Genomic DNA, 12,822 nt, shown 5'->3' with positions numbered 1-12,822 from the left:
CAGGCAGAGACTCGAACCCGGGTCCCAGAGGTGTAAGGCAACAGTGCTAACCACTGCACCACCATGCCGCCCCCCCTTGCAGAATTGACAGTAGTTTTTATCAAAGTTAAATCTAATTCTTAAGAATTCAAAAGAATGATAAATGTCAATAAACAACTTGAAATGAAACACTTTAGCTTTGGGTGACATCAGGGAATTTTAGTATTTTGTTCTTTATGCCTTAAATGACATTTTAAACATCAAAAGAACTTTTTTGTTTGTCAGGAAGATAGTTTGTCAGAGAAAAAGCCCTTCATGTATTTATTGAGCATCTGTCAGAACATAATTACCTTGGGTTAACTGCAGAATACATCAAATACATAAAAATACCCTCGAGCTGAAACTTCATGCCTGTAAGGCATGTCTATAGTATCAGTCACTATAATCAATATAATCGTGGCCTGCTACCGCATAGTCTGTGTGAAACTGGATTTTTTTTTAACGCATCCTATATTTAAATATCACCATGCTCATCTTTCAGGTCTGAGATGAAAATAATGTTTTTCTGTTATCACTCATCAAAAAATGAGGATTTGTAGAAATATAGTAAAAATCTATTGTTCCATATGGGGAACTTACGTGGAGTAAAATTATGTGCGTGGGCAAGTTTCCAATAAAGAAATAATTGTTTATGAAATTCTGAGAGTTTCACTGGTAGTTTGTTTGTATCATAATCACAGTTCAATAAATCGTAAATTTAAAATCCACCCATATCTGCTAAATAAAAGGGGGAAATCCTGCCCCTCCCAAAATCACGTAGGATGTCATGGGAGCTCTAAATCAGGCGTCTCGGTGCGGTGCTTTATGGGGAATGTAGTGTTAAAGCTATAATAACCTCTTTGCAGTTCGTCATATCTATAAGCAAGACACCATGAATTGTTTTTAGACTCGGAATACTTTTTTCCTTGTAAGTAACTTTTCGATGTTATATTGTCTTCATCTAAACATGGCACGAACGGAATTAAAGCGGGGATACTGCGGCCGCAAGTTTTTATGTCGCTGTACTGGCGAATTAAAGGCCAACAACATAAGCGAAATGGGCCGCAGAAGGTGACCGTTCGCCTGAAAGGCTTATAATTATAATTATTTTTTTTCTTTCTTGGTTTCACTTGTGCGACTGCTTATTGAGGCGATTACATTCGAATTTATGTACCCAAAACAACCAGTGGCCTGTATTACAAAGTGAGATTACTGCCTTATCGGGGTAACTTGTCGGATTTATGTTGTATCCACTATGTATATTTATTAGCTGCCTCTAATATTTTTTACAGAGCTATAGTTTTCATTTTTTTCTTCCTACATAATTTCACTAAATAGCACTAAATATATTCCCTGTCTGCGAAAAACAACAATAACTAGTAACTGCAGGCAGTGACTGAAGGGTCCAAAGCGTAGGACAATCGGACAGGTAGTAGAGGTAGGACGGCAGAGAGCAGGAGGACTGACTGACACCAGCAGGCTCCTGTTGGGACACCTAGCTCAAGTACCTACTAAAGCTGGATTCGAACCGGCCACCTTTTGATCACAAGCACTCAGTCTTAGCCCACTGAGCCAGACACTGCTTGGGGTAAAAAAGGTGAGATAGGGAGAGAGCTTCCTACCTGATCTGGAAACTCATTTTAGCTAAATTAGCTTAGCTGGGTCTTGCACATATATAAACGGTGGCCGTACCTCCCCCGTTTGACCGATCGACGCGAAATTTGGAGGGTATAGCTCTACAGTAGTGACAGAAATTTGGTAGTGATTGGCTGAGGCAGGCCTGAGATATAGCTATCTGATTGAAGTGGGCGTGGCACCAGTACAGTAAGGGTGTGTCTGCTGGCCGTATCTTACCGAAACCTTCAGTTTTTTTTCTAAATATTTACAAGGACTGTCTCCTGAGTGGAATGACACCAGATTTATGTAGGTTGGGTGAAAATCCTAGGAGGTTAACGAAATGCCATGTTATCAGACCAATATAAATGATGGAAAAACGCAATGATGGAGAACCAAGTGCTATATGTTGTTTGATTTGGCATGACATAGTGAATTGGTCTAGCAATGAATTTCAACTGTAGGCTCCACAGTTCTGGAGAAATAGCCAGAAATGCAGATGGGGGCGCTATGGCGCCCCTATCTGGCCGTATTGAGGTGTCCTTTACAGGGTGGGCAGAGGGTCGGAGGACAAATGTACCAGCCAAATTTGGTTCGGATTGGACATCGTTAAGCTTGTCAAAAGGCTGCTTGATTTTGATTGGGGGGGCGGCATGGTGGTGCAGTGGTTAGCACTGTCGCCTCACACCTCTGGGACCCGGGTTCGAGTCTCTGCCTGGGTCACATGTGTGCGGAGTTTGCATGTTCTCCCCATGTCGTCGTGGGGTTTCCTCCGGGTACTCCGGTTTCCCCCCGCAGTCCATAAACATGCTGAGGCTAATTGGAGTTGCTGAATTGCCCATAGGTGTGCATGTGTGAGTGAATGGTGTGTGAGTGTGCCCTGCGATGGGCTGGCCCCCCATCCTGGGTTGTTCCCTGCCTCGTGCCCATTGATTCCGGGATAGGCTCCGGACCCCCCGCGACCCAATAGGATAAGCGGTTTGGAAAATGGATGGATGGATGGATTTTGATTGGTTGATGGCGGCCACAATTTTAGGACTTATGACTGCCCTTGTACTTGTCTGACCTCAGCCTGGGTCCTAGTACATATCTGCCAAATTTCACTTAAATTGGCTGAGGCAGTCAGGAGATATTTGGAGGGTGTCCCCAGAATGGGGTAGGGAGGTAGGATTTCAAATTTGGTAGAGGTAGGACAAGGCAGGGCGAAGTTATAGCAGTCAGACCAAAACTGGACAAATTTGGACATTGTTTGGGTGTGGCTGATGGCCGTAGGATAGGCAAATGTCCGGATTTTTTGAGTAATTATTGATCAGCTGAGAGTTCTGATTCGTTTGACACCTCATTTGTCTGATTTGGTAGGACAGGGTAGGACTTTAAGGAAAAAGTAGGATTTGCAAATTATCAAAAAATCTAAGTAGGCGGAGCTTCATAGTCCCATTGACTTTTTGGTAGGGCACGGCTGTAGGTATCTGTAAAAAAAAAAAATTCGACTGTAGGACAATCGGGTCAGGAGATATGGACCAAAACGCGTTGGCCTCTGGCTGACTGGGACGGGTCGGACGGCCTGAGTAGTGGGTAGGAATAGGAATCTTGCTGCCAAATTTGGTAGGTCTAGGACATACGGTTTAGGCTGGGCAAGCTGTTTTAGGGAAGAAAAATAATAATAATAAAAAAAATCCTAACAAAAACAATAAGGTTCCATAGCACTTCGTGCTTTGGACCCTTAATAAATAAAATTACTTAGGTAACTTAAGTGGAGTGAAATTATGTGGGTGGGCAAGCTTCCAATACAGAAATAATTGTTTATGAAATATTGTACTATTGTACTTAGGTTGTCTACTTATACCCTAATAATAAGTAGTAGTCATATTCTGGATTAATCATTTAATCTATTACTTCTGTTTCCGGATGCTGTATATATTCACACTATAAACGGTTCGTGGACATAACTGGTACGCATTCGCCTTTAAAAGCGATACGTGCGACAATCGATTGCTTGTAAAAGCGCAAATGCATACTTATTTTATGCTGATATGAAAACAAAATATAATGCATTTTAATCTTTATATAACTCTACTTCATTTGCGGTATACAGGTTAAAATGCAAGGTATTTTCTTGTCAGTAGCGCAAACGCACATAAAATAAACACTTGTAAGCATTTCCGCTTTTACAAGCAATCGATTGTCGCACGTATCGAGTACTAGTTGCGTACATCGCTGGATATACCGGTCCTAACCATGATACTTAAATTGTCATACATTTACTGAAACATTTTTTGTAGATAAACGTGGAAAAAGAAGCGGAGCTTCGCCGACCGCATTCGGGCTTTCCGCCCTGTAAGTTCAACCCGGATCCATTTGTTCATTAATTCCGATTCCGCGATGATGACAAACCGGAAAATACTGGGGGCTGTAAAATGCTACGCATATAAGCAGCTGTCAGATACAGCGCCCGTAATTTTTGCTTTGAGTAACTTTGTTGCTGTTATTACATTTATGTATGTATCTACTTCCATAAGTAACGCAGTGTCTTTAGAATCTCGAACTGGGGTCTGGCGCTGACTTTTGTCGAAGCTAAAAAAACGGAACCAGTCTGCCCTTCTTAGTCTCCGCTTCTTCTTCCTCTTCTTTCAGATCGACCCCCGAATATGTTGCCGCGAGTCCCCGTTGGTAGCGCTCAGGCGGACGGCGTGAAGCCGCGCAGGGCACGCCGTGACTGTGCGCACAGCCTGCTGACCGCCGCCCTTCTGTGTTTCAACGCGGTCTCCGTGAGAGGTACTGTCGGCCGTCCGGCCTCCGCTGCCGGTTATATCCTTTTAGGGCGTATTAAACAGTTGACATTGTTCTTCTGTTAGTGTTTACTTTGTCTTGGTAGTGAATCGGTTACTCGTGTGTGGCCTCTCATCTCGGGAAAGTCGCGGTGCGAGTCGCTGCTCCTGGTCTAGCTACGCGCGCCGAGTTTGCTTATTTTCCCCGTTTCGTCACGGGGTTTTCTCCGGGTTCCCCCGCAGCCCAAAAGCTAGTGTGAACTGGAGTTGCCAGACTGGCCGTGTGTTTTGGCTCCTTTATTTTCCATGACAGGTTCCGGACCCTGGACAACCGGGTATGATAAATGGATGGATAGATGGAAATACGTCTCACAGTTAGATTAGTGATTTCCGACGTGTAGTGCCGACATACTACTTATTACAACCTCTTTTACCGTCACCAGGAATGCCATGTCACGATGTCACATACTGGTTAAATGCAAAGGACGCATTTAGTTGTGCCCTGGTATGTCAACAACAATAATAATCAATCATTTTAACTTCATTCCCAACTTTTACTGTTGTCACCCCGGTAGATATGATCTTGTATGAAATGTGTAGATTCCCAGATAATTTCCTTTGCAGAAGTAACTGTAAATAAGGTTGGAGACCCGTAGATTAGTTGTATTTACATTTCAGGTATTCAGAAGACTATTTTCTCCAAAGTAACATTTTTTAGGAAAGCAGGGTGAGCCAATGCTTGGAGCAATTGTGGGGTTATGGGCCTTGCTCAGGGCCCAGTGGTGACATCACTCTGCAGACTTAGGGATTTGAACCAGTGACCTTACCATCACCTGCACAGTCTCCTAACCCACTGACGGAATACATAAAATACACATTTACTTCATTTTCTGACATAAGTGAAGATGTTTAGGTACGTAAATGGCTGATTTGCATGACATAGTTTAGGACGTTTATCTTTGTATTGCTTAGCAGCCAATGCTACTTAATATCCACAACATTTGTGTTTGTCTAAACAGTCCAAACAGTAGCTGGTTTATCGGCAGCTATATTTAACTGGCAATGCTAAATGCAGACTAAATAAGTTAAAATTCTCTTTGCCTTTCTCCTTTCATAGCTGACTGCACTTCACCTGATGCCCAAGACAATATGGTTTTGGCTGGGGGAGTCCTGTCGAAAAATACTTTCTCTGAGGGTTCAACTGCTACCTTCCAGTGTGCTGTTGGTTATGTTCAGAAAGGAGGCTCAAGAACCACATCCTGCATCGAAGGAAAATGGACTAAAGTAACCCTGAAATGCCAAAGTAATGTATTTCTTCCTGTAGCTGAAATTAACTCTGCTTTAGGGACATGCCTCTTAGTGGAAACACCATTTAATTTTGTGAATTTATTCCAGAAAAATCCTGTGGTTCGCCTGGGGAGGTGACGAACGGGAGATTCGATATTAATGAAGGGATTGAATTTGGTGCCAGAATTAAAGCAATTTGCAATGAAGGGTGAGTGTCCCAGACATACATGAGTATTAATGATAGTAGGAATAATTAATATTCTTTTTGTTGTTTATTGGTGCCTGTTTATGTTAATGTACTTCTGTAGAGGTTTGACACCCTGCTGGGAACACAGTGATAAATCATGTAGTCTGCCTTTCTACAACACATATGATGTAAATGTAAATGATGAAATGCCAGTGAGCAGTGTGGGCCTTGGTTTGGTCATGTGTTGTTTCAGGAGGCATTATGAGGATGGATGAGTAAAGATGGTCTGAAAATGCAAGACGAGAGTGTGGTGCATGCATGTCTTTGAATTGTGTTGTTCATCTTTTCAAGCTATGAGATTGTAGGCCAGGCTTATAGAGAGTGTCTTGATCAAGGCTGGAGTGCAAGAATTCCTACATGTGAAGGTAAAGGATGTTTGCTGATATTGTCTTTAAAGCTCATAGTTTTGTAAATTAAGAATGAAATGCCCTCTATTACTTTGATGTAAAGATGAGGACAGACAAGTATTTTAAAATGTCTTTCTTTTATTCAATTAGTGGTACAGTGTGACGAGCCTCCTGAAATCTCAAATGGAACGATTGTATCAAGACCCTCCACTGAATACCCACAGTATCGGGACACCATTGAATACAAATGCAATGCTGGCTACACGCTTGTTGGGGAAAATCATATAATGTGTAACGCTGTTGGGCAATACGAACCACAAGCTCCGGAATGCAGAAGTGTGAATTTTATTTATTAAAAAAATACTCTGCAGTATGTAAACTGCTGACGGCTGATGTTACTTTTTGTTGAATTCTTTTATTTTTTCTGAATTTATCTAAAATGTGTTTTGCTGTAGTGTTTATTTTACTATTGTGATGCTCATTGCCAAGAACTACAGAGCAGAGGAAGATTTTACATCTTGTCAATCATGCTGGTAACTCAGAGACAGTTTCTGACTCTCTCTCTCTCTCTCTCTCTCTCTCTCTCAGATATCACTTGTGAGACTCCTATGGTTCCCAATGGCCACCGGATTAATGGAGCCCCGCCACCTTATAAATTAGACCATTTTGTTACATTTGAGTGTGACAATGGCTATGAAATGGACGGCAGGCCACAAATGACATGTAGAGTAGATGGCTGGTCACACAGGCCAACCTGTATGAGAGGTAGGTGTTTTTTTCCCCTTTTTGCAGATGATCCAAGAATCGGAGCACAACTAGATACGAGGGGCTTTAAGGCTCTTGGTGGGTGTGGCTTAGGGTTAGCTATGCTCTTCCTTAACGTTTTTTATTTTTTTTTCAACTTTATTCATTTGAGCTTTAAACAATGACATGATAGAAAAGGTACAAATCTTGGTCTTATTAATACCCCCCCTACACACACACACACCTCCATCCCCTTTAATGTAAAATAAAATGAAATAGAGTTAAAAGAAAATAGTATTAACAACAGAAATAAATCTAAATAATTACAAATAAATAAATTAATTAATTACTTAGCTTAAGAAATAAATCTAGTGGTCTCTATAAATTACTTATAATTATGGGTGTTGGATTTGCAGATTTGAATGTGTTGCTGTAGGTAAGCAGTACCAAGGATCAATGGTCAGTCACAAATTGTATTCAATTTCCTATTTATCAATTAATTAGTTAGTTAGGGGGAAGAGTTTTTCAAAATGGGTGATCATGGGTCCTCAGTTTTAGGGTTTTCTTTTTTTTTTTACTCGATCCTCTAGTGCAATACTTTCTTTTCTCCAATTTTTAAATGGATTTTTTATCCAAAAGCCACACAGATGCAAGTGGTGGCTGTGTGGACTTCCATTCCAACAGTCTGCTGCTTCATGCAATAAGAAAGCATTTTGAGCCGTACTCTCCTGGCATTCCATATAAAGTTATTTCAGCACTAGGTTTTATGTCCAGCTCAAACGCCTCATTTAGAATTTTAAATACAAATCCCCAAAAGCCTCTCAGTTTATAACACGACAAAAACATGTGAACACAGTCAGCCTTGGTTAAGTGACATCTGTCACAAGTTTCTTCTAAGTTGGGGTATATTTTAGAAAGTCTGGCTTTGGTGTAGTAGGACACGGCGGGTAACTTTAAATTGAATTGAGCCCAACCGGGCACATGATGTAGTTCAATTATAAGTGCTTTCTTTCACGTTTCATCAGACAATTGAATCCCCAGTTCTTTATCCCATTCAAATTTTATTTTGTCTGTGATGTATTCTTTATGGACATAATTACATTCTATTTTAGAAATTTGACCTCTAGGATGGAGGGGAACTTACAAAATATGTTCTAATGCAGAAGGAGCTCGCAGAAATGGAAACCGCGTACCTCATGTCTAATCTGGAAATACCGAAACAAGTGAGATTGTGGCAGTTTCAGTTTTTCAGAGAGGGGACTAAAAGTAACAAAAGTGTTGTCAATATACAGATCAGTGCATTTATGAAGACCTAACTTTGCTATTTCATAAATGAGTGGTCTACATGTAGGACGTAACGTAGAGCAATGACTCGATTTACATTTTTGACAAAATTGGGACCATATTGTAAGTGTAGAGGCCACAACGGGAGATGAAGTTTATTCCAAGGGAGAAAAGGGTAATTTTGTTGTCATTGAAGCTTGGAGTGATAGATTTGCAGGTATGTGCCTCCATCTTACACCATTCTTTCTCCGGGGACTGAAACCTACAAATGATTTTTTATATGTTTGCTGCCCAGTAATAGCCCCTAAGATTGGGCAGAGCCGGCCCGCCCTCCGCTCTTGGTCTTTTAAGAAGTTACTTGCATACTCTAGGCTTCTTACCTCCCCATAAAAAAGAGGTAATCATATTATCAGCTGACTGAAAGAATGATTTTAGAATTAAAATTGGGAGGCACCAAAATATATAAACCTTGGTAGAATATTCATTTTGACAGTTAATTCTGCCAGTAAGAAATAAGTATAATGTATTCCACCTTTCAAAGTCCAGTTTTATTTTAAGTGGAGGAGTAAAGTTCTCTTTATGTAAGTCTGTGAAGATTGGTGTGATATTGATACCTAGGTATTTAAAGTCCGATTTAGACATTGAACAGGCAAGAGGTTTTCTGGTATCTGTAGGGTTAAGCTGTTAATAGGAAAACATTCACTCTTCAGAATATTTATAGCCTGAAAAGCTGCCAAATTCACTTAATATCTGTACTACTTCTGTCACATCGTTACCTGGGTCTGAGATGTACAACAACAGATCATCAGCATCTGATATATTTCTAGCCTATTAATTCCTTATAAGGACTGTGATGTTCTTATCTTGATGGCTAGGGGCTCTATGGCTACAACAAAGAGGAGAGGGCTTAGTGGGCATCCCTGTCTGGTGCCCAGTACAGCTGGAAAAGAGCGAGCGCAGTGTGTTGGTGACAACTGATGCCTTAGGAGAGGATTACAACAACTTCACGTACTATAGGAAGAAAATTTTTATGCCAGAATTGAATTTTTTAAGTACTGCAAATAAGCAGTTCCACTCAATTCTATCAAGTGCTTTCTCTGTATCTAAAAAGACAACTACTTCCGTGCCGTCTGCCAGTGTACTGGAGTGTGTGACACCTAGAAGTCTGCAGACATTAGTAAAGGAATATCTTCCTTTAATGAAACAAGTTTTGTCAGAAGAAATAACTCTTGGCATGATGGGTTCTATTCTAGAGGCTAGAAGTTTTGTTAAGATTTTGACATAAATGTTCAAAAATGAAATTGGTCTGTAAGATCCACACTCAAGTGGATCTTTACCTGTTTTCAAGAGGAGTGTAATGGATGCTTCTGTTAGTGTCTGGAACTTTTCCCTGTTCCAATGAATATTCAAACATTCAATATTCAAACATTTTCTGAAGCAAACGTTTTTTCTATCTGAAAAAACTTTATAATACTCTACTGGATGGCCATCTGGTCCTGGGATTTTACTGCTTTGCATTGCTCTAATGGAATCTTGTATTTCCTTTATTTGAAGTGGATGTTCCAGTTCTTTAACAGATTCAATTACCGGGATATTAAAATTTTCCAACCTTATCCTTTTTTGAGTGCTGTTCTGTTAGCTTGTGCTGGGTTAGTAGTGAGCGTTTCAGGCTCATTTTGCATAGCCTTGCGTCATAATAAAGGCAACCTATCCACTATTGCATGCAAAGTACAGACAGACTTTTGTAAGCATATCATTATGTGAAGAAATGTGCCTGTTTTGAGGAGCCTCCGATCGTCGGGGTGGTACCTTTGTGGAATCTTGTATTTTTATGTAAGACTAGGATTTGCCGACGTAATGATGATAATCAGACTTATTTAGGAAATGCTTAGTGAACCCAGATCTCGGATGTGTGAGAGTTCTTTGCAGCTTTTCTGCTGCTCTGTTATGCCCTTTTATTTTAATTTTCTGTTCTGCAACTTGGAGTCTCACTAAGATTTTGAGAAAGAGCCAAGAACCCTTTTTGTTCCAGTCGGCGGAGTCACTGACCTCTAAACATGTATCTGATGCTTGCAGGTCCTGAGCACCTTGTCCTCTCTGTTGCTTTGATGTAAAGACCAGTATTTTGAAAAATGTGTGCCAGAATTGTAAGATTACTAAACTATCTGTCTTTATTCAATCAGTTAAATGTGGTGAGCCTCCTGAAATCCCAAATGGAAGGATTGTATCAAGACCCTCCACTGGATTCCCGCAGTATCAGGACACCATTGAATACGAATGCCATGCTGGCTACACATTTGTTGGGAAAAGTGCTATAACATGTAATGCAAACAGGAACTACGAACCACAAGCTCCGGAATGCAGAAGTGTGAATTTTACATATATTTTAAAACTTCCTACTGTTTGTTCTCTGCAGTATAAGAACTATTTGCATGGCTGATGTTACTTTTTGTTGAATTCTTTTGTTTTTCTCATTTAATCTAAAATGTGTTTTGCTGCAAATATTTCTAATCCACCAAGTGTTTTTAAACACAATTTTACTATTGTGATACTCATTGCCAAGAACTAGAGAGAGATTTTGCGTCTTGTCAGCCATGCTGCTAACTCAGACAGCTTTCTTCCCGTCTGTTTTGCTGGTAGTAGCCTCTTCTTGTGCTTCAGAAATAACAATGTGAGAGTTTGTTCAGGCAGCAATAACAAGTACGTGTCCTTGCATCACCTGAATGTCCTTCTCATGAGGTCTGGTTTATTTCATTCCATTATCTCTGTCTTAACTGGCAATACTAAATGCAGTTAAGACTATATAAGTTAGAATTCTCTCTTTGCCTTTCTCCTTTCATAGCTGACTGCACTTCACCTGATGCCCAAGAAAATATGGTTTTGACTGGGGAAGCCCTGTCGAAAAATACTTTCTCTGAGGGTTCAACTGCTACCTTTCAGTGCAGTGTTGGTTATATGTGGGAAAGAGGCTCAGGAACCACGTCCTGCATCAGAGAAAAATGTATTTCTTCCTGTAGCTGAAGTTAACTCTGCTTTAGGGACATGCCTCTTAGTGGAAACACCATTTAATTTTGTGAATTTATTCCAGAAAAATCCTGTGGTTCGCCTGGGGAGGTGATGAACGGGAGATTTGATATTAATGAAGGGATTGCATTTGGTGCCAAAGTTAAAGCAATTTGCAATGAAGGGTGAGTATTCTGGACATACATGAGTATTAATGATAGTAGTAATAATTAATATTCTTTTTGTTGTTTATTGGTGCCTGTTTATGTTAATGTACTTCTGTAGAGGTTTGACACCCTGCTGGGAACACAGTGATAAATCATGTAGTCTGCCTTTCTACAACACATATGATGTAGATGTAAATGATGAAATGCCAGTGAGCAGTGTGGGCCTTGGTTTGGTCATGTGTTTTTTCAGGAGGCATTATGAGGATAAATGAGTAAAGATGGCTGAAAATGCAAGACGAGAGTGTGGTGCATGCATGTCTTTGAATTGTGTTCATCTTTTCAAGCTATGAGATTGTAGGTCAGGCTTATAGAGAGTGTCTTGATCAAGGCTGGAGTGCAAGAATTCCTACATGTGAAGGTAAAGGATGTTTGCTGATATGGTGTTTAAAGCTCATAGTTTTATAAATTAAGAATGAAATGCCCTCTATTACTTTGATGTAAAGATGAGCACAGACCAGTATGTGTGCCAATATTGTAAGATTATTAAAATGTCTCTCTATATACAATTAGTGGTACAGTGTAACGAGCCTCCTGAAATCCCAAATGGAAGGATTGTATCAAGACCCTCCACTGAATACCCACAGTATCGGGACACCATTGAATACGAATGCAATGCTGGCTACACATTTGTTGGGAAAAGTGCTATAACATGTAATGCAAACAGGAACTACGAACCACAAGCTCCGGAATGCAGAGGTGTGAATTTTTTTGTATATTTTAAACTTCCTACCCTTAGTTCATATACTGCAGAGTACAATTTACATGGCTAACGTTACTTTTTTAGTTGAATTCTTTTTTTTTTATTGCAGCAATACATGTTTTAGATTAATTGTTTGTAAAATATTTCTAATCCACCAAGTGTTTTTAAACACAATTTTCCTATTGTGATACTCATTGCCAAGAACTGGAGAGGAGATTTTGCATCTTGTCAGCTATACTGGTAACTCAGAGACAGTTTCTAACTGTTCTTCACTCTTTCTTTTTCCCGTCTGTTTTGCTGGTAGTAGCCTCTCCTTATGACATTGCTTCAGAAATAAGAATGTGAGAGTTTGTTCAGGCAGCAAAAACAAGTGCACGTGCATCACCTGAACATCCTTCTTATGAGCTTTGATAGTAATGTGGATAAATCAGTTTTTCCAAAAACATAACATTGAACACTTAAAAATTGTTAAATGTTGTAAGTTATTTCATATGGCATCTTTAATCAGCATTATAAACTACTGCAAATCTGGCCTCTAACAAAACGGCATGTAATAGGAGTCAAAGGGTGTAACCAAACAAAA

At 40.0% G+C, this 12,822-nt stretch overlaps 1 protein-coding gene across 18 annotated transcripts in view; it reads left to right on the top strand.

Moving 5' to 3' along the window:
- The first annotated feature begins 807 nt into the window (after positions 1-807).
- Positions 808-12,822, top strand: part of LOC125747888 (membrane cofactor protein-like) — a 40,283-nt gene continuing 28,268 nt past the window's right edge. For 3 of the 18 annotated variants that reach the window (XM_049023474.1, XM_049023473.1, XM_049023472.1), the window contains exons 1-12: positions 808-946; positions 3,915-3,969; positions 4,267-4,407; positions 5,518-5,703; positions 5,796-5,895; positions 6,226-6,299; positions 6,432-6,617; positions 6,870-7,046; positions 10,493-10,675; positions 11,398-11,497; positions 11,824-11,897; positions 12,050-12,235. In XM_049023474.1, the coding sequence (XP_048879431.1) occupies positions 4,281-4,407; positions 5,518-5,703; positions 5,796-5,895; positions 6,226-6,299; positions 6,432-6,617; positions 6,870-7,046; positions 10,493-10,675; positions 11,398-11,497; positions 11,824-11,897; positions 12,050-12,235 (1,393 nt within the window). In that variant the 5' untranslated portion in view covers positions 808-946; positions 3,915-3,969; positions 4,267-4,280. Of the gene's footprint in view, positions 947-3,914; positions 3,970-3,992; positions 4,131-4,266; positions 4,408-5,517; positions 5,704-5,795; positions 5,896-6,225; positions 6,300-6,431; positions 6,618-6,869; positions 7,047-10,492; positions 10,676-11,397; positions 11,498-11,823; positions 11,898-12,049; positions 12,236-12,822 lie in introns of those variants that run through there. The other 15 variants (XM_049023469.1, XM_049023465.1, XM_049023470.1 and 12 more) reach the window with 14 other exon arrangements.

This window comes from Brienomyrus brachyistius, chromosome 8 (assembly GCF_023856365.1).
Source record: "Brienomyrus brachyistius isolate T26 chromosome 8, BBRACH_0.4, whole genome shotgun sequence".
Classification (NCBI taxonomy): domain Eukaryota; kingdom Metazoa; phylum Chordata; class Actinopteri; order Osteoglossiformes; family Mormyridae; genus Brienomyrus; species Brienomyrus brachyistius.
This window is presented reverse-complemented; position numbering and strand designations above follow the sequence as displayed.